The 24916-nt window shown below is 34.6% G+C and overlaps 1 protein-coding gene across 4 annotated transcripts in view; it reads right to left on the reverse strand.

Annotated features, from left to right (window-relative positions):
* LOC118203258 (uncharacterized) overlaps positions 1-24916 on the reverse strand; it is a 289744-nt gene that overhangs the window by 139869 nt on the left and 124959 nt on the right. The window contains exon 1 of one of the 4 annotated variants that reach the window (XM_035375544.2): positions 2257-2581. The exons of 2 other annotated variants lie outside the window; for them this stretch is intronic. In XM_035375544.2, coding sequence (XP_035231435.1) covers positions 2257-2385 — 129 coding nt within the window. In that variant the 5' untranslated portion in view covers positions 2386-2581. Of the gene's footprint in view, positions 1-1697; positions 1718-2256; positions 2582-24916 lie in introns of those variants that run through there. One more of the 4 variants, XM_085824025.1, reaches the window with a different exon arrangement.

Consider the following 24916-nt stretch of genomic DNA (forward strand, 5'->3'; position numbering starts at 1 on the left):
TGAATTTAAACATGCCGGACAAGTTTGTCGTACGACAGTCAAACTTCTTATAATTTTATTTTTTCATCATGAGAACAAAACTTTCCCAAATGTAAGTGCAGGAACCGAGAGACCGCAATAAAAGTCAGATTTGGCTATTTGTACAGAATTTTTTCCTTAATTTGGCATTACCAAAACATGAATATTTTCGATATTTAAAAAAGTTCTGTAATTGGATGTATATGTCTATGACCAACTATTATACATAATCGTTATATATACATATATACATACACACATAGACTTTTCATGTTGCCGATGGCAATAAAAAAGGGAGGTGCAAAACTAGATGTTACAGCAGTCCCATATATAAAATTTTAATGTTCTATGACTAATCGTTTTGAGTTAAGCGAGAAATATACGCATGCACAGACGTCATGAAAAAATCCATTTTGAATCCATTTAACAATCCATTTCGGAATAAAAAAAACTCTTTATTCTATCCATACGTACAAACGTCACGCAAAAAAAAAAAAAAGGGGGAGGGAGATTTGGGAATGATCAAAATGGAATTTTCTGTTGAAATCTGGTAACCGAAAATTTTCGCTTTTACAGTACTTTCTTTATTTCCTACAAGAAAGTAATAAACAAATTATGAAAACTTTCCAAGTTTTCAGAGAAATTTTCTAAGCGGGACAAAATCTAAGAATCAGTAACGGCAACCTATTATCCCTTATTTATTAAATGTTTCTTCGAAGCATAAATAAAAATACGTATGTCTGTATATAAATAATCATCTTTGATTTCTTATTACAGCTTGACACTTGATGGTGTTTCGATTTTTATAAAGTTTATACCCTTGGAGAGAAATTAATAGAAATTATCTTCATTATGGATTGTAGATGCTCATCTAGCCATCGGAATTTAATTAACTTTAAACTATAAGAAAAAGCTGTTTATATGTAAATGTATTTCCAAAACAAAGCGATTATGCTTACTGCAAAAATTCGTAACCTAGCTTACTTTTTTATTGAAACGTATGAATAAAATTAATTAAATCTTCATCTTCAATTCCTTTCATACGATTTATATCACAATGTGAATAAATTAGCTCCATTTACAGATTTCCTCGTGAGTTACTCATGTATTTTTTAAAATGCAAAAAATAAAAATAACATAAATTCGGACCTCTAATAACTTAAATCTTTAAAGCACGGTATTTGTTTGCGGTCCGTATGCCTCCCGCTGGCCGCTTTTTTAGACCACGGTCATAGAACCTATCTATGTAGGTGGCCGTATTAAATAGGCGATGCTCAATATATGTGTCATTGATACTCTCAAAACTACCAGCTACTTTCAGAAGCATTCGTCTTATGGAGGCGTCACCCCGAGAGGATTCACCGTTATATGCTCATAATGGGTACATGGAATTCCTTGAAACATTAATGTTATTTAAATGTTTCGTTTCAGATACGTGCTGATATTCAATACATACATAAATAAAATAACGTATACGAAAATAAACTATATATTAATAAAAATTATACATAGAAATTTATTAAACTGCAGCTACCTACATATGATGATTTAAATTCTTTTCAGTAATAAATTTGTTTTAGAAATTACGTAAACAGTTTAATTTTTGGAAAAGAAATTCCCAATCTCCACATTTTTTACCTGGATTATATACTACAGGACAGTTTATATTTGTTAAATACCTTTAAACTTGATTTTTAATACAACATGGAGGAGAATAATCCCTTCAAGTTTCATCGACCCATGTGACCTCATTGCTGGAGGGTCCAGATTTGCTGATCGATGGAAGACATTTCTAGGCTCCACAGAATTAACACTAAAAAACCAAATTCATGGTTCTTGAGAAACTGCTTTTGAGTGGAATGAAAGAGACACTTGATACTTGTATGAAGTAGCAAAAAGCTACCCAGCTGTTGTGGGGATAAAGAAGATAGGTGTAGCTATCTACCGGGAGGTTACAGAATCCGGGGACTGACTAACTGCGACACCAGCTTAAACTACGAAATTCTGGAAACTTTTAATAATAATGAAAGCGAACTTGGGGTGCAAAAATGGCGATTGTTGTTTTGCAATCGAATGATTCCCAACACTCGCACCAGGGATGCGGTCTAAACGAACCTCCACTTTATGGAGAAAAGAACAATCATTGATAAATACACTCCCCGCAATCTTCTACCGTAGCGCAGGAACTTCTTCCTTCAACCCTTCTCACCCCCTGCCTCGAAAACAATCGTTACTCACCTCGTCATCGTCGACGTCGATGCCCGCATCCGAGAGCAAGTCCTCATCGCTTGTCGTCGCCTCGTCCGCCGACTTGCACCAGCGTTGCCGACGACGATACGGGGGCGACCACACGGACTTCGTTGCCATCTCGGTCACAGTAAACACAAAAACAGTTGCTTTATTCCACTAAACGCATGGATGAGGCGAGCGCTCAAAGCTCCAGCTGGGATGGTCCGGTATCACAAAAACACAGAGATGACAGGAGAGAAATGCGTAGAGCAGTGCTTACTTCAGCACGCACTGAGGAAAAGCCCGCTATCGACTGCGGCCTGTGAGGAAGTGGATGAGGAGGACATACACGAAAGACCGGCAGAGTGCGCTAGTGTAGGGGTCGAGGATCGAATGCGAGCGAACTGCATATACGCGCGCGCTAGCTGGTTCAGAAAACGTCGCTGTAAAAGAAAAATATCGTATTATATGCGGATTACTTCACAAAATAAGGATTCTCATTTTACAAGTCAATAACAAAAACACCAAAAAAGTCCAAATAAGGTTATAGCAGAGTTTCTTCAACTTTTTTCATTCCTAACCGCTTTTTACCATCGAGATTTTTTTCGCGATCGCAGATATTAAATATACATTGGGTGTTTATATATTTTTAGGACAATTTCAGTAAGGATATCAATTTTCAATTGATTCTTCTTTCAAAATGTCGCATGTAAACAGCATGAACTCAAGGATACGTTTTTTCGCTTTCCGAACAGAAATATATCCATCCATTCGATTAAAAAACGTTGCCAAATGCATCGTATCAAAATTTAGAAGTGCAATAGAAGCAACATTATTATTGGAAAGAGAAAAACGATCAATCATTATTTCTACACGGAAAGAAAACTCCAAACGAATACTGGAAAGAGCAACGTACTGTTTGTAAACTAAATATTAATAATAATAAAATTACTATAGAAAACGAAAAGAAAAAATATGCAAACCAGGTTTCATCAATGCAAAGAAAGTTTCAGTGAGGGATTATGATTGTCGTGAGATTTTCTTACAATGGAAATTTAAAAAATAAGAAGAATGAAAAAATGTTAAAATTAATTTAACGTCATATTGAGACAAAGTTTTACGGCCGATATTTTACGGAAGAAATTCCATTTCTTTATTCCAATGGCTTTCACAGAATGAAACTTCAAAAGTCATACTTGGAAAAGTACCACTTTGAAATTCCTTGAAAAAAAATTAAGACTGATACAGATATTGCATATATCTTTTTCAACGCATTCCTGCGATGTCTCCTGGCATTTCTCCTGTGCACTGTTGTGCCTTTGGTCTCCCGAAAAGAATTCTTTCTAAGCGCAAACCCACCACGATGGATGGGCTCTGGAAAGTAGGAAAAGAATGAAGATCAATAACAACGAAAATTTTTTAAAAAAAAATCCTATCATGAAAGCCATGATGTAGACTTACTGTTCAGGAAAAAGGTCGAACTTTAAAAATTGTGAAATGAAGTAGCTTTAGGATTTGTTTCAAGTATTCAAAAATTAATGAAAGAAAATCACGTTTTAAAGAGAAGGGTATGCTTATGTTTTGCTGCATTACAAATTAAATCTCGGTGCAATATTTGATACTGCTGGACGTAAAGCCTCTTCATCATTTTCAGCGTTGAACGACATTTGGATTTAACAATTATTAAATCTGAAAAAAATTATTTCACGTATGGTGCAGAATGTCAGAAGACTACTGAATGCAATTTCAGAAATTGTGGGGATTCATTTCTTGCTTTCATTCAGATTTCGGTCATGGATTTTTGTAGAAACTCAAGTTTTGAGTCACTCGATAGCTCAACAAATTCATTTCTGGTTTTATATGCCAGATTAATTAAGCTCATGAAGGCCAATTAATGTAATTTCTTTACATTTTCCTATCTGAATTATATTTTTGCGGCCCCACCATTTCACTTTCCGACCCAACTTGCAGTGGCGACACACTGTTTAAGAAACGCTATTTTAGAGAGTTCAGTCAGTCAGAGCAGGGGTTCCCAAAGGGGTCAGTATTGACATTCTAGATGTCAATGCAATTTTAAAGGGGGTTAGTGGTGATGAAGGGGTGGATTTGCCAAACATGCATGGCCATAATCAAGATCCGACTAATTAAAAAAAAACAATAATAATAATAAAATTGATAATTAATTGTTTATTGCTGTATCATGTAGTAAGGAATAAAACATATAAAATAAATATAAGAACTAAAATTATTCAATATCTTTTGAAAATCAACATTTTTATAACATTTTTTTATGTTATAAGTGCAATATAAAAACGTTAACCCCAAGAGCTCAAGAAAACACGATAGAATACTAAGAAGAACGCAAAACTAGAACGGGAAACAAATTTTTAATATTTTTGAACAAGGTGATTTAAAAATTAAATTAAGCAAATTTAAGGCAAATATTAAAAAGTGACATTAATTAAAGTCAAACTTTTATGCCATTAGAATGTGGGATTTGTTTCTACAAAATTGTTTATATCTATAAAATAAAATTAAATTTAAAAAATGCAAATAAAAAATTAAAAGTCTTGTAAGGTATTTCTCCCGCCTTCTTAGAATGCCTTCGTGGTGTAATGGTCAGCACGCTCGGCGCGTATTCGAGAGGTCCGTGGTTCGAGTCCCGGCGAGGGCACTGCTCATTGTTCATGTCTCTGCTTTAAAAAAAATAACCTAATGTCTCTACAATACCTTTGTGAAATTGTTACCTTTAAGGTATTTATATGCAATTATTTGTATTATGATTATGTTGTATGCTGTGTATTATACAGAAAAACGTAAGGGGTATCCAGCCCCCTTCTATACAGAATATTTTATCAGCTTTAGAAAAAGCAATTAATGAAAATCAAATATGATGGAAAAAGGAGATGCAGAGTGCAGCATATGTGTCTCTCGCTTTTGAACAGTTTTTATTTCGACTGTTTTTCAAAGTCATAACTAGTTATTATATAACATAAGGTAAAGAGATTTAAAAATAAACTGTGATCTGAAAATCTGAGATTACTATCTAACATTTTGTAGAAATTATCTTAATTATCCATGCAAATTTTCTAGATGAAATACGAGGAGAGGATAAAGTTTTATCATACAGCAGTTTTTAAAACATTTTAATTTAATTCAGCCTACCAAACCCTAAACAATTACCGCTTTCAATAATTCATTACAATCTGAAACAATCCGCGACAAGAAAATAGTAAATACAGTACAATGAAACCACTTCCAGCGACTGCTTCCCTAAGACGACCACCTCAACCACCTTTTCTCAGAACATAAATAAACATCGTATTAAGCATCACTTCACTAAGACGACCACACCAAAGAAGACTAAAATCGTCTATGATCATGTAGAAATTATGCTTAATTATTCATGCAAATTTTCTAGATGAAATACGAGGAGAGGATAAAGTTTTAACATACAGCAGTTTTTAAAACATTTTAATTTAATTCAGCCTACCAAGCCCTAAACAATTACCACTTTCAATAATTCATTATAATCTGAAACAATCCACGACAAGAAAATAGTAAATACAGTACAATGAAACCACTTCCAGCGACTGCTTCCCTAAGACGACCACCTCAACCACCTTTTCTCAGAACATAAATAAACATTGTATTAAGCATCACTTCACTAAGACGACCACACCAAAGAAGACCAAAATCGTCTATGATCATGTAGAAATTATGCTTAATTATTCATGCAAATTTTCTAGATGAAATACGAGGAGAGGATAAAGTTTTATCATACAGCAGTTTTTGAAACATTTTAATTTAATTCAGCCTACCAAACCCTAAACAATTACCACTTTCAATAATTCATTACAATCTGAAACAATCCGCGACAAGAAAATAGTAAATACAGTACAATGAAACCACTTCCAGCGACTGCTTCCCTAAGACGACCACCTCAACCATCTTTTCTCAGAACATAAATAAACATCGTATTAAGCATCACTTCACTAAGACGACCACACCAAAGAAGACCAAAATCGTCTATGATCATAGATGTTCTTCTTAGATGAGGTTCACTGCATTCAAAAACTCAGGTTCAAATCGATTTAAATAAACTGCTTGATTTTCTAAAGACTATTAACCCCAAAAATGCTTTAACAAACGCGATTAACAAAAACAATATTTTAATGACTACAAACCCAAGTTTGGAATTTCAATTTGTATTTTTATTTATTTCATAAAGCCCGGCGGTCATACGAAATGACCGCTGTTCTAGATATTATAAATTGTAATTAAAATGATTTGTGCAAAGGTGTCTGCTAATTTAAACTGAATTACCCAGGGCAGGCGGCGAGGACGCCCTTTTGCTTACTGCTCGCGGGGTTTCCCCCTTCTACTTGCTTAATTGCTTAAAGTAGAGTGCAATGAAGGAAACCACTGGAGGTACGTTTCTTAAGAGCGACCGCTAGCTCAATAAATAAAGGTGATTTAAATAATGCAATGTTAATTCACATGTCAAAGATCTCTTTGTACACAACATTTCTTGGGTATCCATGATTTTTAAGCTCGCCTTGCAGAGGACCATCAATTATTTTTAATTTTACATCCGTTCTTTCACGAACTCTTGCACAGGAAACATGAAGTTGACCGTCTCCAAATGCAGGCTCAGGTAAAAAAATGCCAACACACTTAAGCGTTTGGCCCTGAGACTTATGGATGGTCATAGCAAAGACAAGTTTTACAGGAAATTGTCTACGTCTCAATTGAAACGGCAGCCCTGTGCCTTGGCAACTTCACCCCATTGGCTAGTACAGTTACGCAAGCAACCAATAAACTATCGGCGAAAAATAGACACTTAAGCCGCATATAATAAAGATATTTATTTATTTCAATTTTTTTTTTTTTTTTTTTTTTTTTTTTTTTTTTTCGTTTTGACGGCTACTGACGGTTGCATATTTCCGAATTCTATTATATATAGATGTTAAATTTATTTATTAAATGTTAAATGCACGTGCTCTTGTATTTTTAATTTTTCCGGCTTAGCTTTCTCATAATATTCATCTGCACGCGCTGCACTACACGGGGAATGAAACATTTTCGAAAGAAACGTGTTGCCATTGACAGAAATAAAATATTTCTATTTTTCACGCGTCAATCTGTTCCCATTTGGCAAAACATAAGACATTTTATTTTATTTTTAAATTTACTCTCTCTGTTATTAACAAGCTAAGACATATAAGAGAAATAAGCGCAGTACTTCATGTCTGTTGTTATTAATTACCAACTGTATCCGTTAAATAAGACTTAACTACGCTTATTAAAATCATCATATATTTTTTTTTCATTTTTATAATAACTATTTTAGGCGGCTAGGCGCGTAAACAGCTAGGCAGTAATAAAATACAATAAAAAAAGGTTTTTATGCAATAAGCTTTTATTTTGTTATGATAATGAATGCACTAAAAGAAAAAATAATTTATCATATAGTTTAATGAGAATAACAGATCAAATAATTCCATTTGCAAAATTCATCTACAATTATACATCGCGAATAATAAAAGCATGAAGCGCCCTTGATAAATTAAAAAATCTAATGGGCTTGTACATTTGACAATGCAATTAAATAAAAAGAAAATAAAAAAGATATTGTCTTATACACTTAAAAATGCAATTCAATTATCGAATTTCGTTATTTAGGCGCCCCACACTTTTATTATTTGCGATATAAAATCGTAGACGAATTTTGTCAATAGAATTATTTAATATATTATTTCGATTAAAATAGACGATAAATTATTTTTCTCCTTTTAGTGCATTCATTATCACATACATTTTAAATAAAAGCTTATTGCATAAAAAACTTTTTTTAATTGTATTTTATTTTCTGTTTTTTAGTCTCAGTGACACGTTATGAATAAGGAAGTTTTTAATTATTATTAAAATATAAACAATAAATTATAAGACGGTTATGAAATAAAGAAAAATATCTAAATATCATTCGGAGGATAAAAATATCGCTTTGAATATTCAGTTTCGGAAGTTGAATGTAAAAACAATGTTATAAGGAATATTTTACTTCACGCTAAAACGAGGGGAAAATATCGTGAATTCGTCATAAATGCGCCAAAATGGCCAACTCAAAATACTTTTCATATTGCAAAGCATTTTTAATGCATAAAATTGCCTAATTAATGTTTTTTTAATCATTCTTGTTTTAAAACAGGGCGAAAAGTTTGTTTTATAAATTAGTCTAAACAATCCAGCAATTTTCGGAATTTCGCTAAAAATTCAGAAATTAAGTTACAATTTTCATACAGATTTCCCTGAAAATATATTTTTTTCGCTCTATTTGATAATTTAGTTTGTTCGTTAAACGAATATATGTTCGAAAAATCGTTTAAACATTAAATAAAAAAATCTAAATCGAATTTTGAAAAATTCTCTCTCATCGACGAAAGTTGTGTGTACAAAATTTGAACTTGATAACTTATCAGGACGTAGGTTGAAAACGATGACAAAATTCAACTTACTGTGAAACACCACGAGTGAACTAAATAAAGGCTGATAAGAAGAAGAACTTTTACGCTAGTATAAGTTCATCTTCCGTTAAAAGCCCTTTTGTCGGGTACCGAAGATCGAATCTAATAAAAATCTCTTACAGAAGACCATCAACCTGACTGAAACTCTCTTGTTCGAGATGGGAAAGCCCGTCGCAAATCGATTCATATACAGAGTCAGTTGCAGCAGTGACACCAGTCTCGAGGTTATAAAGACAATCTGTTTAATCGTGACATCAGTATCCCTTTCCGGTGTATCAGATGACACACCAGACACAAATGAGATTTCCCTACGCTGCAGCCGGTGGTCGGAAGTGGAATGAAAAAGAAAGTTCCTCGCAAAGGTTTTAGTTACGCAGTATCTTGAGGATAGAAAGCTTGTTCCTGCAAATGTAAGCCAAGTTCACAAGCTGGGCTGGCCTGACCTTATAGAAGCTAAAATAATTTTATCTCGAAAATTAATAAACACATCTAGCATCTAATATTTATTTAAAACATCAGAATAATTCTGTTAAGTTAGAATAACATACATGCACAAAACGCGGCTGGGGTTATAGGTTTTCCCTCAATATCCCGAACTATTCGTTACCAAATTAATCGAGAAACTAAATACATAAACATGAATAATCTGTATTTTAAATAATGAATAATCCCTATGTATGTATGTATGGACAAATGGATGTTCCTCGCATAGGAAAAACGGCTGCACCTAGAGGCACCCAGTTTTGAACACAAACCGCGGCTTAATTTCTAAAAGTAGAAGTGCCGGAGCCCTATGTAAGACCATCAAGAAAGAGGAACAAGAGTAAATAAATAAATGAAATGACAATTAAAATCATTAGTAATTTAAAAATTAAATAGTTAATGAGTATCAAATTAATTAACCATTACTTAATTGATATTAAAAATCAATATTTACTCATTATTATTTAATTTATAATTATTATTTAAGTAATTCATAATTAATTTATTAAATAATTAAAGAGTAAAGTAATTAAATGATTAAAATTAAATAAAATGTAAAGAGATGAATTAAAATTTTATAAGCGATTTTTTATATAATTTTATTTCGAAAAGTAAAATTTTCGAGATCAGATTTCTACTGAAATAATCGTTCAGTCACATAAAAAAAGTGCAGGGCTCCGGTGCGCTCCGGATAGAATTAGAATGTATTCCCAAAACTAAAAAGTAGCGGCGCAATTTAAACTCTGACACGAACAATCCGAACATGTGGGCCCCAAAAACCGAATTTTCAATTAATAATTTTTAAAAAAAATTTATTTCATCTTTCCTGCGAAACCTGATGAAATTTCGATTAACAAACTCAGGAATTCAAAAACAACACGTTGCAACCTGTGGCGTAGCTAGAGGGGGACTGTCCATCCCGACGGCAAGTTTCGTCTGAAATAAATTAAGTCATTAATGCGTGAATACAAGGTTCTATACCTTATGTAACACATAAGGCAGCCAGCTCGTTGTTTAGGATTTGACTCCAGGTTGAACTACTAATATTCATCCATTTTCTCCACTCGGTCATCGGTGAAGAATCGTAAGATGCGGAATTACGATACAAAACTACTTTGGGGAGAGAATTGTTTTTACATTACACAAAGTATTCAAAAAATTACAAAGAGACTTCGGTAACTTTACTTTCTTGTTAACTTCTTAAAAATGATAGAGGGCGCACTTAAATTCTACTTTAAAGGTTCTAGACTGTTCTGAAAATTTCTGCACTGTTCTAAAGAGTAAACAAACACGGCGCCAATTAATGTTTTAATAACAACTGCGACAGCAGGAACGTAACAACGGCGACGTGAATCTAAGAAGGGCGATGTCATTTCAAAACTGAAACTATACAAAAAGGAATACTTATTTTATTACCAAAATATTAATACTTATTTTTTATGGGAAAACAATTATAAAATTCCTTATTTGTCACGTATGATTTCCACTGACAGGGAGAACGTTATTCAGCCTACGACGCGTGATGTGAGCGCGAAGTGCTAATATGAATGTGTACGCCCCCGGGGCAGTTTTTCGAAACCTTAGATATCCATTGACCTTCCTCTCGTTTTGAAGGTCAAGTGTGCAAAACTTCATCAAGTTTAGAGTAAAACTGTAGATTTGTATGAAAGACAAACGCACAAAGAAGTAAACGGACACTCTTCTTTACACACACATATATGTTATATATTTTTTAAAGAAGTTCTTAACCCGGCTTGTGTGGTTTCAAACTTTATGTTTTTGTATATATTGAATTGCTTGTATCTGCAGGTTTTGTTTTTTTTATGTTTTTTTTATGTTTTTTTTAATTTGTTTATGTTTTTTATACTATAACTCTGTAACTCTATTTTCGGCCTGTATAAGTTGGACTGATAAAGCTATTAATTGTTTTCCTGAGATTATTTAAATTTAAAATTTTAATGAATGCTTTTATTGGTTCAGAAACAGGCTTATTTATTTACTTTTGTCGTTGCACCTACCCCCTGATGATGATGCAACGAAAGGTGTAATTTTTTTATTTCATTTTTGGTTTTGGCATGCTTTGTCCCTTTTTTCTCGCAGTTTGCCGCACCCTCCTATCCATCCCCGAGGTGCTCTCTCAGAATTGGGAGAGGAGCTAAGCTAAAACCGGGTTGTCACCTACATATGTTGCTCAAGGCTCTTGCCAACGACAAGCGATTGACTCCTTGCCAAGATGAATGTCGGGGGCTGGTGTTGACCATTGTCAGACAAGTGAGATTGGTAACAAGAACAACATAAATAAAAGAATCAATTTGAAAAAAAAATATTAAATATATAACACTTTGCTCAACCATAAAACACTGCCGCGTTGAAGACAAAAATACTTCAATTCGAGTAGTGGTAACACATTCCTTTTTAATAATGGAGTTTGTTAAATTCGAAATATTAATATATTCCAAGTCTCAGCACATTTCTTTTATATTACAGAGTTTTCCGACTGAATTTCAAACATAAATACCTTACGCTTTGCAGAATGGCAGCACAAAAGCTTTTCTGATCACAAACTGTCTTTATACGTTTTAGATAACGGAAATTCATAAAAAGTAGTTTATGAAGTTTAAAAGTACGTAAGTGAGCATATGTAATTCATCAATTTTATGAAAATAATTCAACTTTTTTATCTGGGATCTCTGTGCTTTGATGAGAACACAGATTTAATTCTTACACCACTACACTCCTCACAATGACAATGCACTGAAATATGCAATTGAGATTCTATTGATTAGGCTATTGATGGATGTACGCAGAATGAAATATATTCCCTGGGGAGCGAAATACTATATCAGCCTACACTCTGAAAGCCAAAGAGAGTGAAATATATCAACTCGTCTATGGGTGGTTGCAGAGGGGAATATATCGATGTTCAACCATAGATGTATGAATAGAGAAAAATATATGCGCATAATTCATAGGAGTATAGGAAGAGAAATATAACAAAGCACTTATTGTATGTCCAAAGCCTATATATAATTGTAACATTGTATAAACTAAGTATTATTCATAATACCATGACAGCATTGACTAAAGAAGAGCTATTCTGAATAACGCGTTAGTTCTAGTCTAGACTATAGATTTTAGTTCTAGTTCTAGGCTAGAAATTCTTAACTTTTTTCTTGCCACGACCCCTTATAAAAAATGGTTTTCTTCTTCAACCTGCTTACATTTTTTCTCTATAATATATAGTACAAAGCATAATCATAATACAGACAGCTACGCATAAATAAATTAAAGATAACTATTACACTAAAAATACGAATAAAAGTTTTGGAAACATACTTAATTAGATTTGTGTTTATTAGCCCAAAAGAGCGTTAGTTCGAATGGACTGTTACTCTCGAAACAGAATTTTGCGTCGTCCACAATAAACGGCCGTATCACTGTTGCCACCAAATATTATTGACCTGTATAATTTTTTAAGAAATTAAATAATAAGAATCTGCATGTATGTGCGTATGTTCCTCGCATTGTGAAAAAACGACAAGTTAGAGGGCACAAATGTCGAATAATGTAATCCTCCCCGAACATATGTACCTGGAAGCTTGAATTTTTAATTTCGAATTTTATATTTCCTATTTTGTAAAACTTCAATGGATTTCCGATAAACAAACTCTACGATTTGAAAGCGAGCACTGGGGGGAGGGAATTATCTTTAGCGCGCAAGACTGTCAATCAGAAATTTTGAAGATATGCTGTTTTTAAACATTTTGTGACTTTGCCGTTCAATCAAATTCTGTGTCGCGTAAGCGTGAAGAGTGTGACATTTAATAAATAAAGTTAACAGAAAAAGTTAATAATAAAAAGAAAAAAATGGAGGCTATCTTACTAAGAAACTGTATGGCAACACTCAACGCCGCTTTAGAAATCCTAAACATATGCTGGTACGCTGCTTTTAAAATATTTAGTTATTTTGCTATTAGATTGTATATGGTGTAAGTGCGAAGTGGTGTGGTGTGGTGTGGTGTATTTAATTATGGCAAAGCACACTAGGGCTATCTGCCTAAGGGGAGGGATGCCTTCGTGGAGGACTTTCTAAGGGAAACTGGCTCGTATACACGTTACACATGGGGAAAACCACGAAAACACCCATGCAGCCAGCCCGTTCGCGGGATTCGAACCTCGAACCGAACTACCAGTGTTCAGCGACTTTACCGCTCGGCCGCTGGTGGGCTTGTAGTGCGAAGAAAATTGTGTTTAATAATAAAGCTGAGAAGACAATAAGAAATGGGTTAGCAGAAATAACTGCAACAGCAGACTGGTAGACTGCTAGACCGTAAACATTCTTAACAAATTCTTTTAGGCGATAGTTAAAATCTGAACCCTTTCAAATTTTTTTATTCAGCTTTGGTTAATTTGATGTTTCTCTATTTTTTGTATTATTATTTGCGTGGTCCAGTGTGAATGCCTTTCTTCACTTTGTCAATCCAAAAAATGTAAAATATTATTCTTCCATATTTAATTTGCCTGTTATTATTTAACAAACTAAAGTATTTAAAAGCAATAGATGCAGTTCTTAGAATTTTTTAAACTTTTTAATCGGATTTATTTTTAAAAAATTATTTCATTTGTGATATATCTAATTAAAACATTACATATTTTTATAGAATTACATTATATAATTTTTACTTTTTAAATATACGGAAGAAATAGAATGTTTTCATATTAGTTAGTTGATTTCGTATACGTCCAAGGATATGGCACATATTAATGAGAAAGGAGGAAGAAATTACCTTTTCCCCCTTTAAGCATGCCTTCGTGGTGTAACGGTTGTACGTTCGGCGCGTATTCGAGAGGCCCAGGTACGAGCCCCGGCGAAGACATTGTACATTTTTCATGTCTCCTGCTTCAAAATAACCTAATGTCTCTACATTGGGGCCCGAACTAAAAAGTAGTGAACAATAGTTCATCACCACAGGATGGCAATTGGGTCCCCTCATCCCCAGTCGCCCTTTAAAAAGTTAAATATCTTACACTTTACTGAATGGCAACACGCTAACGCGGGGTGGATAAAAGTATAATATTTTTGGCAAAGATAATATATTGCTTTAAAAGAGCTTAGTTTGTTCCTTAAATGTGAAAGATAGATAACCTACGCTTTACTAAATGGCAACATATCGGCGCACGACGATAAAATTGGTTTATTTTGTGCAGTCGCAATCCATCGCTTTTAACTCAATGAGTTCTTAATAAAGTTTATTAAATTCGTACACTATATGAAATAAATCAAAACTAAATTCGAAATTCAAAATTTCGGTTTCGAGGTGCACATGTTCCGGTGGAGGATTATTATGTGTTCAAAACTTGATTGCACTAGGTTCCATCGATTGCTGGAAGAATTTCTGCACACATTTTGCGGCAGATTTAAGGACATTACAACGCGCATTCAATGTTTTATTCCAATAGATATTATCGGTACGAAAACAAAGTGTTTGAAGAGGCTGATTCTTTTCCCACGCAGACAATGTATTCGCTGTTGTCAAGAGGGCGACGCAGCTACATGTGGCTCCGCATAATGTATTCATTGAGCAAGACTCGCGCCAACGTCATCCGGCATTTTCATTCATAAGAGGCGACTCATTTACGAGTGCTACTACGACCTTTATACGAATGAGTCACGAGAGAAAGAGACACCCACCTATTTATTATTTCCTCAATATCCATGGATAGGGGACTAATAAATATAATCCCGACATGAAATATGGGTAATACATTTTCAAGGTTTAGTAGTACTTGCGTAAAAGAAACGTTATTTACTGGGTGGTAATAGTAGTTTGTATAGTTTAGTGAAAATTCTACGCAAAAACCACATCTTCTTAAGTATCTGTCGATAACTTGAAACAACAACTTAGATTATTAATTTGCTTTACAAAATTTTAAGCTATTGAACTTCACAAATAGAAATTTAACAAAATGTTTATATTATGTATGTGTTAACGTGTAAAGAGTGCTAGATACCTTAAGGAGTCAGGTACCTTAAAATGCTAAAATAACCCCAAAATACAACACATATTAAAGTTAAATATCTTTATAACTGGTTTATGAGCTAGAAATTTTGTATACATATTCCGTATACTTAAATTATGTACAGTTAAAATGATCTACGTTAAAAATAATAGAATCATATTTGCTTAAAAAATAACATTTTATTTATTTTCGTAGCTTCAAAATCAATTATTTTTTAGCATAATTAAACTTTTTAACCGCAAGTTATAGCAGTTTCTCTTTTTAAACTAATTTTATAAAGTTTCTCATTCTTTTATAAAGTGGGTCTTCTTCTTCTCTCTCTCTCTCTCTCTCTCTCTTTTTTTTTTTTTTAAATTCCTACCAGTGGTTTTGGAGAAATCTTGCACGGAAGCAAGAAAATTATGGTTATGAGAAATCTACCGCCAGAGCAGGAATAGATATTACTTAAGAAAACTCCCGACAATAAATCATAAGATTAATTATTGTTTCTGATAAGCTGGATAGAAATGTCATTTTCGAAAAATTATTATTTAAATTAATGAGTTATTTATAATTTTAGTCTTTACTATAACTTCTTCTTTCTGTTTCTTCACCGGAATATAAACTGAATTAGCGAGTATTAAATCTGAGGTTTTGGGGCTGTAAATCAGAGCATGTTTCTGACCTCGTGGCCATATTACGTAGTTCCTGCTAGCTCTGATAAGTTTGTATTTATTCGGCTTTGCGTTATTGCTGCTGATATTTAAATTTGATACGCTGATTAAAATTCTTAAGCCTGCTTAGATTTAAACTTAATTGTGTATTTTTTTTTAACTTTTTAAACTCCGTAATTTCGTCATAAAGGATTATTTCTGGTAAATCACAAACTCCACAATACAATGCTGATGTGCGGAACTTCCAAGAACTATTCACTTTCCGTCATTTTAATTTTTGGATGCCTCAATTGCCTAAAATTTCCTCTACAATCTCTTCTCTGTATTATATGTCAAGATGCTTTCCTCAACGCTGCCCAGCCCGTATAGTGGTTAGTGACACTAACTGCTGTACCGATGGGCCCGGGTTCGAATCCCGGAAAAGGCATAGATGTTTGTACGGTTACAGTATCCGTGCGATATGCGGCTCTCAAAATACAAGAAAGTCCTCTCGAGAGTTTGGTGGTAGGGGAAGAGGTGTGGGCCCCGAGGTGTTGTTCTCTCTCAAAATAGGGGCGGAAATTTAAGCTAGCTAAGTTCAAGAATATCTCAATTACATGTGGTACTACGGAGGTGCTGCCCTAGCTTCTACTTGTACCATTATTTTAGTTACATCGCCACAAGTGGTGATGACTCTATTAGCACAAGATGTTCTAAGTTCTGTTGGATGAAAAGGTTTGTTGAAACCTTTTCAAGTCTCTGTAGTTATACCAGATACAGTGATAATTCGCTTTACATTTGTTAGAACTTTGGAACTAGTTTATGCTCCCAAAGCGTGCCAAAGTCTATAACTTGTTATCCGCATAAAATTACATGTTCCCATAGGAATGATGTGCGCAGATGTCACTTGTGAGGAAATGCTGTGTGCGCAAGTGTCATATCACCGTTTCCGGTAAGGAATTTTAGAAAATAATTTGTAATTGTCATTTGAGGAAAACTTACTCTTCAATTACAAGTATAGTATGAATGTATCATATAATGAAGAATATAATATAATGAAGAATCTGTAAGCATATATTTATTTATTTACGTATAGTGTTTGTTTGGTAGCGAATAGTTTTCGGAAATTTCTCATATATCAAAACTGCGTTTAAAAGTAAATTAAATTTAAACTTAGGTTAACAGGTGCAGGTAGAAGTGGGAAGAACAACAGAATCTTCTTCTTTTATACAGACATAGACCCACTACGGTAAATGTGCAGACCCCTCTCCTAAATCTTCATGAAGAGCAACCCAGAAAACGGACCTAAGCGCTTCCCACTCTCCTATCACCAAACTACTCGACAGGACTTTCGGTAGCCCAGCATTATTGGAGTAAGCGCTTGTCCAAATCGGAAAAGAATTATTGCGTTACCCGTAAAGAACTGCTCGCTATTGTGAAGGCCATAGAACATTTCCATCATTATCTGTATGGCAGAAAATTCTTATTGCGGACCAATTATGCTTCCCTAACCTGGCTACTGAATTTCAAAAGTCCTGAAAGACAAATAGCCAGATGGATTCAAAGACTCCAGGGATATGACTTTAAGATAAAACATCGTAAAGGCTCCTCCCACGAAAATGCGGATGCTTTATCCAGCAAGCCTGGTCCTGCACACTGCAGGCATTGTTTAAGAGCCGAGGCTAAGTACGGGTTAGCGAATCCTAGCATCCGGCAAATAACATCTTCAACATCAGCCGATCCAGATCCGTGGAGTGATGAAAAAGTTAGAGAATATCAATTGGCGGATGTTGTAATTTAATGTTACTGTAATGCTGTAATTTATATGTTACACTGCAATAGGTACATAAACTACACTACAATAGATATATAATATAATGTTATACTAGAGAAGCAAAAATATACAGATGCAAAATACATGAGTAATTACATGATCCAGGTATTTAAGAAAGCCAGAGGCCTATTTATGTTGTTTAGGTAATTGTAGCCATAATTTGCAATTTTTATGGCAGGACTGTCAATTTGTTGCTGCCTTTCATGAACTTTCCTAGCCAAATTGTAGAGACATTAGGTATTTTTTGGAAGCAGGAAAGATGAAAAATTAGCAACGCCTTCGCCGAGAATCGAACCGCGGCCTCTGGAATACGCGCCCAGCGTGCAGACCACCACACCACGATGGCATGCTAGGAAGGTGGGAGAAATACCTTATAAGATAAAATAATGTATTCTAATTGAAATACCTTTAGTTCTTCAAGTATTCTATTATAACGAATATACCTTTCGGAATAAGCAATCTGGCGTAGGACACAATTTTGAGCAGTTTGCAGGCGTTTTCGGTTCAGTTTACAGGTATATGCCCAAATTGGACTTGCATAACAGAGTATGGATTTATGAATCAGTAACTTATTGTCTTATAGATGATGTCACTGTTTCGAGCAATTAAGAGGAAGAGTCTAGCTTTACGTGCTCAAAACTTCTGTATAATGTGATATATAATGGATGTGATGTGTGGGGACCATGTGAGAGTATTGCTGAGAATACCCCCCAAGATAAAAAGGCCTACTTGGCCTAGGGAATTGAGGTGCCATAGAAGTTTAGATTCTTCTCGATTTTTTTTCCTGATGAAGACGTTAGTCTGAGTTTTGTTGACATTTGCTTGAATCTTCCATTTTACAAGCCAAGTCTCTAGTACATAGCTGTAATTTTGTAATCGTTGGGAAAGCACTTAATAGGTGACGACCGTTTACCTCCTATGAAGGAACGAACAGTTTCAACTCTGCCTTCTCCGAGATTCGAACCCGGATCTTTCTTCATTTGGATATCGTAGTCGGTCACCACTATACCATCTGGGAGGCTCCATTTAAAGCATGGTATGCCTAATTATAATTATTCAGTATTTTTATGAAATGGCATTAGCTGGACTCTTCAAAATCATTACATACATTTATATTTTTTTATGACAGCTCTTTCAAGCAGAACTCGAGCGGCTAGTCCTCAGAGAAATAATATAGCGAAAAAGTACGGCGACCCTTAACACTGAATCAGGAATTCTACAGATATGCTGTTTTTAAATGTTTTATGATTTTTCTTTTGAATTTTATGAGACTAAGTACGATAAAAGCGATGCTTTCTTTCTTTCTTTCTTTCTTTTTTTTTTTTTTTTTTTTTCTTTTTTTTTTAATAACTGAATTAGAATGCCTTGATAATTAAACAAGAAATTAGTATTAAAATTAGAATAATTATTAAGTAAGAGTTCTTAACACGGCATTCAGCTGAGCACTGAAGTTCTACGAGTAGCAGTTACATGGTTCTGTCAAGAACAACACATATCGAAAAAACAGTTTGCTTTTCAACCCAAAGCGGTGAACCAGTGCAAGTTTTCGAGCTTCGTCGCTGCTGCTCATACTTATCCCATACATGCGTATCTGTGATACGTAAGGGGAAAAAAATGGTGAAGTGGTAGGGAACTTCTACTTTTGCTTCTTGTACAAGAGCAGGGGTTAATCATAAGATGATTAGCAGAAAAAGTGCCGAAAGTGGAGTGAAATGTAACGGGAGAGGCTTACACTTGAGTGATGGTTCTTGGGGCTCTTAAGAAGAGCAGACACTGGTATGGAAGCCATTCCTCAAAAGAATGCCCTGTAGATACTTTTTTTATGCACAAAGAACAGTTTTCTCCGAAATGAACTGCAAAATGCATACATCAAAGAACTTCACTTCGTTCTTTGCGTCATTTAGCTTGGCCTCATTCGACGACCTTAGTGCTAAATAAGGCACCAGAGAGATACACAGTGGTTTTAAAAAGTACTTTTTTTTAATTGTTAAGAAAAAGAAAAGTTTTTTTTAATGTTCTTTCGTGTGAGATACGCCTTAATATTTAAATAACAGTGTATGAAGCTTAGCATTCAAATCCCTCTCGTACGTAAGGTCGTTGACTTACGACCTAGGCGACTTATGAAGGGTCACACCAACGACAACAAAAATATATATATATAAAATAAAGAAATGAATTTCTCATTAATAATAACTATTCATACATGAACGATAACTAGGACTACTAGATGACACGATCAAATTCACATTGATTTTACACTGTTAAAATGTTCTCCTTGTGACCGCGTGTTAGCTTTGCCAAAACTGCGCATTTGAAATACGGTAAACGCTTGCCGAACGTGGGTGTTAATGTAATTGACTAATTGCGCGTACGGCAAAATCGCGTTCCGCAAAGTTAATTTTCTGTGGAAAAAACGGGTTAGGTTTAGTTTAGATTAAGAGAGTATCTATAATATATACCATGGTTTCTTAAACTGTGGGTCGCGACCCCCAAGGGGGTCGCCAAAAATTTTAGCAGTTTTGATATTTCTTTAACTTATTATAATAATTTTACAATTACCAAATATTTTTACACGATTTTTATGAAAATAGATAAAGATAAGACAATACAGGCAAAGGTAAAAAAAGAAAACGTTTCGACGCATTCTTTTTATAATATAAAGGTACATTTTCCTTGCTTTGCACGTGACGGTATCATATTGTCCGTTACTCATTTAAAATTTTCACATTGTTCTATATGTCTTAAATTAGAAATTAAAGTTAATGACATAAAACTGCAATAGTATATTACAGTACAAGTGAAAAAATTAACTGTGGGTCGCGACACACTCAGGCGGTTTTTTAAACAGTTTAACAGTTTCACTCAGGCGTATGTCGGATTTGAGCAATACTTATGGGGTACCACAAAATTTTTGTAAATATTATGAGGTCCTGGGTGTCGCGAAAAAATTCCAGTGGTAAAAAGGGGTCGCGACTGAAAAAGGTTTAAGAAACCCTGATATATACAAACCTAAACGTTTTTGTAATTAAAAAAAGAAAATGAAGAAAATGTTAACTGAAAAGATTTCTATTACCAAGCCAGCTTAATCATTTCTAGTCAGTGTCTTACTTTGAGTTGTTTTTAAAATTCCATTACTGTGTCGTGCTTTCCATCGTCCAACCGGTGGCTCGCGAGAACCTAGTAGTCCGCAATTCTATCTTTGGACGCTCGCCAGCCCAATCACAATATCGGCATGACACAGAAAGTTTATTTTAATCCTAATGACAAAAACAACGATACAAAAGGTACATGTACACGTCACATACAGGGGTGCTACATTTGTGTTCCTCTAGTCACGGGTTATCATCTCCTCAGCCCCGTTTCTATGGTTTTATCTGAATGCCTGCTTCAATACAAGTCTGCCGTCGCAACATGTGTGCACAAACGATGAGTCCTCCACCTGGTCATGCGGTCGATGTTCAGTATCATCAGTATCCTCTACATGAAGCATCCTCAATCGCAACTACAACAAATCCTAAACAGACTCTCTAACTCACGAGTGGCAAGAAGAGTGGAATATTGCCGCAACAGGCCTGCTCAACTCACCAGTTCTTCCCCAAAATCGGCGCAGAAACCAGAAGCTCCAAATCGTTGCTAACTTAACACCTCACCAGTCATAGCCCATACCCAGATAAAAAGGAACCCCTCTAGTAGCAACCACTACGTCTGTGGAGTCAAACGAGATGCAGACTATTACCTATTCTTAGAAGTGACCTACACATTCGGGAACCCAACAATCTAGATTTTAACTTTATTTAAAAGACTGGTAATATCTCAATACCACCTATATCCAAAAATCATGAAAATACATCAAAACCTGACTGGACTTATGCAAGTCACACCTTAAGACCGAAAACTAAAAAGCGGAAAGAGCAATGACTAGGCTGCACTCCAATAATTGATTCCAAGCAACATCGACAATTCCCATAATGCTTCAAAACACCAAAGATACTGAGCTGAGTTCATGAACTTTATTTATGAACTTTGGACTTAAAGATCTGAGCTCAATACAGTTTTACCTGTAACAAATATCCTGACACAACAAGAATCAGACACTCATTATATTAGTGAAATCAAATCCCGTATGTTTATCTACTTACATAAAAATGCAAAAATTTCAGCGCAACGAATCTCCAAAATATCAGCTCTATTGTATTTACGTAATCCGAATATTGTAATGAGTATACTCAACAGGTTGTGTTATATAATGTAACTTTGTCTAATTTTATGTTATTATCTTCTGATGTTTAAATGTAACAAATCCGATATATAACTCCAGTGTTACTTGAGTGAAAAAGCATACAGTCAATTCAAGTTTTTCATACTCTAGCTAGTTGGAGTATTGGGGCAATACCTGTTAAATTCTGTAGAAGTCTCTGGTGCCCCGTTCATTTTTACCTGTTTACCTGTTTTTACCTGTAGCAGTACCAACACGACCGAATGTTGAACGTCATCATAAAACTGTTCATAAGAATTTGAATGGTAAATATCCCACAAGTCTGCTTTACGTGGACATAAAGTCCAATTATTGAAATCTTCTCCATAAACTCAACAACGCAGCCTTTTCACCCTCAATAGTGAGGCAAAGAATTACACACACGCATCCTTCAAAGCAAGTGACATACTTGCATCACATGGAAAAGCAGTTCAGGTAGGGCCACTTTGAAGGAAGCTATTCTGGCAATGTCAGAATTCTGTCTTGTATTAGTATTACTTTATTAGTAGGAGCGTTTCTTTTCATGGTTCCTTGATCCTTTGGTTGGATTCAGGCAGTAATGTTCAATGGAAAGAATGAAACTTCTGTAGCTGGAAGCTTTGTTATGAGGTCTTCAGCACTGTGGTCCGGAATATTATAGAGAATTGGAAGAACTTGAAAGCTCAGGTTTTGGTGTTCTAACCAATATTTGACTTTTTAATGAATGTATTTTTAAAGCAGAATTTAAAAAAAAAAAACTGTCAGAACACTGCCGACGCTCTACAGCGTTCCACGTATAATTGAAATTCTCTCGTTGCAGAAATTAAATGGAAACAATTAAGAAATCGCATTCCGCATGTCCGCTTTTGTCAAAGGTTTACTGTATTTATGTTCCGTTGACAAAAATTTAATCTGAGAGCTTTGTCCCTGAAGGACTATTGTTTTCGTTTTGCGATTTTGCGTTGGTTCGCTATAGATGCCCGTTTCACTTATCAAACTGTTGCCACCAAATGTTAGAGTCGTGCATTATATTTTAAGAAATTGAATAATGAAAAATTTGCTTAAATGTATGTATATTTCTCACATTGGGATAAAACAATGGTACATAGAGCCATCGAATTTTGAATGACGTAATACTACTGCGAATATGGACATGTGGAAGCCCAAATTTGAAATTTGGAATTTGTTTTATAGATTTCATATTTTGTAAATCTTTAAAACGAATTTTTGATTAACAAACTCAAGGATTTCAAAACGAGCAATGGCAACGTTGTATAGCTATTCTGTATAGAAAGAACATTTTTATCTCCAACGCGTGAGTATCTGAATCGGAACTTCTAAAGATATGCTCAATTTAAAACTATTTTGCGACATTGCTCTTGAACTGAATTTTGTGGTTTAAGTGCGAAGAACGCGATATTTAATAACTAAAGGTAACAGACAAAATGTTAAAAAAAACCGCCCCTTTGGACGTAATTAAAAATCCGAAATCTTTCATGTTTTTTTTTTATTTTATTTATTTCTTTAAATTTTTTTTAATTTTATTTTTTATTTAATGTTTTCTTTAGTTTTTAGTCTATCTTAAATTTTGTGACTTTATTCCTCTAAGCTTCTTTCTTTCTATTAAAAAGCCCACCAGCGGCAGAGCGGTAAAGTCGCTGAACACTGGTAGTTCGGTCCGAGGTTCGAATACCGCGAACGGGCTGGCTGCATGGGTGTTTTCGTGGTTTTTCCCATGTGTAACGTGCATACGAGCCAGTTTCCCTTAGAAAGTCCTCCACGAAAGGCATCCCTCCCCTTAGGCAGATAGCCCTCGTGTGCTTTGCCATAATTAAATACACCACACCACACTTTCTATTATAAATTCAGCATACAATTAATACAACATTATTAGGCAGCAACCATAAATTTGCTATGATACAGTTATAATAACATACGGAATTAAGAATAAAGAAATATATGGAATGAAGAATATGGAGAATAAAGAGTAACGAAGGCAATGGAAAATACGGAGAATGAAGAATAATGAACGCAATGGAAAATACGGAGAATGAAGAAATGGAAATTTAAGGAATTCAGTTATACAGAATTGAGAATAATAAAAAAAAAATAATAATAGTTATACAGAATTGAGAATAATAAGAAAAAATAATATAAGGAATTAAGAACGCACGGAATTAAATATTATTAAAATATACGATATTAAGAATAATGAAGATGAATGAATTATACGGAATGAAGAATATAAAGAATGAAAAAAAAATTGAAGTGATTGAAGAATAAAGAGAAAGAGAATGAAAAACTCTCGCGAAGTATTTGTAGGGGTCCACACAGCATTTCATTGAAACTGGAAGAAAAAAACAATTATTCGCACTTTCATTAACTTCATTTATTCAGCAGGCAATTTAAATTTATTCTTATTTCAAATTAAGAATTTGAAGATCCGTAACATTTGCACGCACGGCGGCGTTAACGACGCTGCTTAAACATCTCATCGAGATGAACACACAACCACATCCTGCCAAAATTTTAAAAATAAACAAATAAATAAAAACGCTATCTTCAAAGCACCGCAACCGTCCAGGTAGTCAGGTGTACAAACGCGGGAAATTTCCTTTTAACCCTTTATGGACCAGACCCGCGGCTGTTCCACCTGCCCGGACGGACAACAACAACACAAATCTTCCTCACCTGCTCTTTGTCGACGCACTCTTCTTAATAGACACGTTGTGAATGAGCGGGCACGAGCCAGAGCGACTAAAAATGAGGGGAGCAGAGAGCAGAAATCCCCCGTCTCTATTACGCTCTTCCTGTTGACACAGCCTCCAAACGAAATCGATTTATTAAAGTACCCGTAATGAAGGGGTTGTAGAATACAGCAATAAAGAGGAGATTTGATAAAGTAATCTTCCCGACAAATAATCTTGCAGAAAGTAGT

The sequence above is a fragment of the Stegodyphus dumicola genome, chromosome 9 (genome assembly GCF_044657685.1).
Source record: "Stegodyphus dumicola isolate Sdum_Otavi_A_Nest chromosome 9, ASM4465768v1".
In the NCBI taxonomy this organism is placed as follows: Eukaryota; Metazoa; Arthropoda; class Arachnida; order Araneae; family Eresidae; genus Stegodyphus; species Stegodyphus dumicola.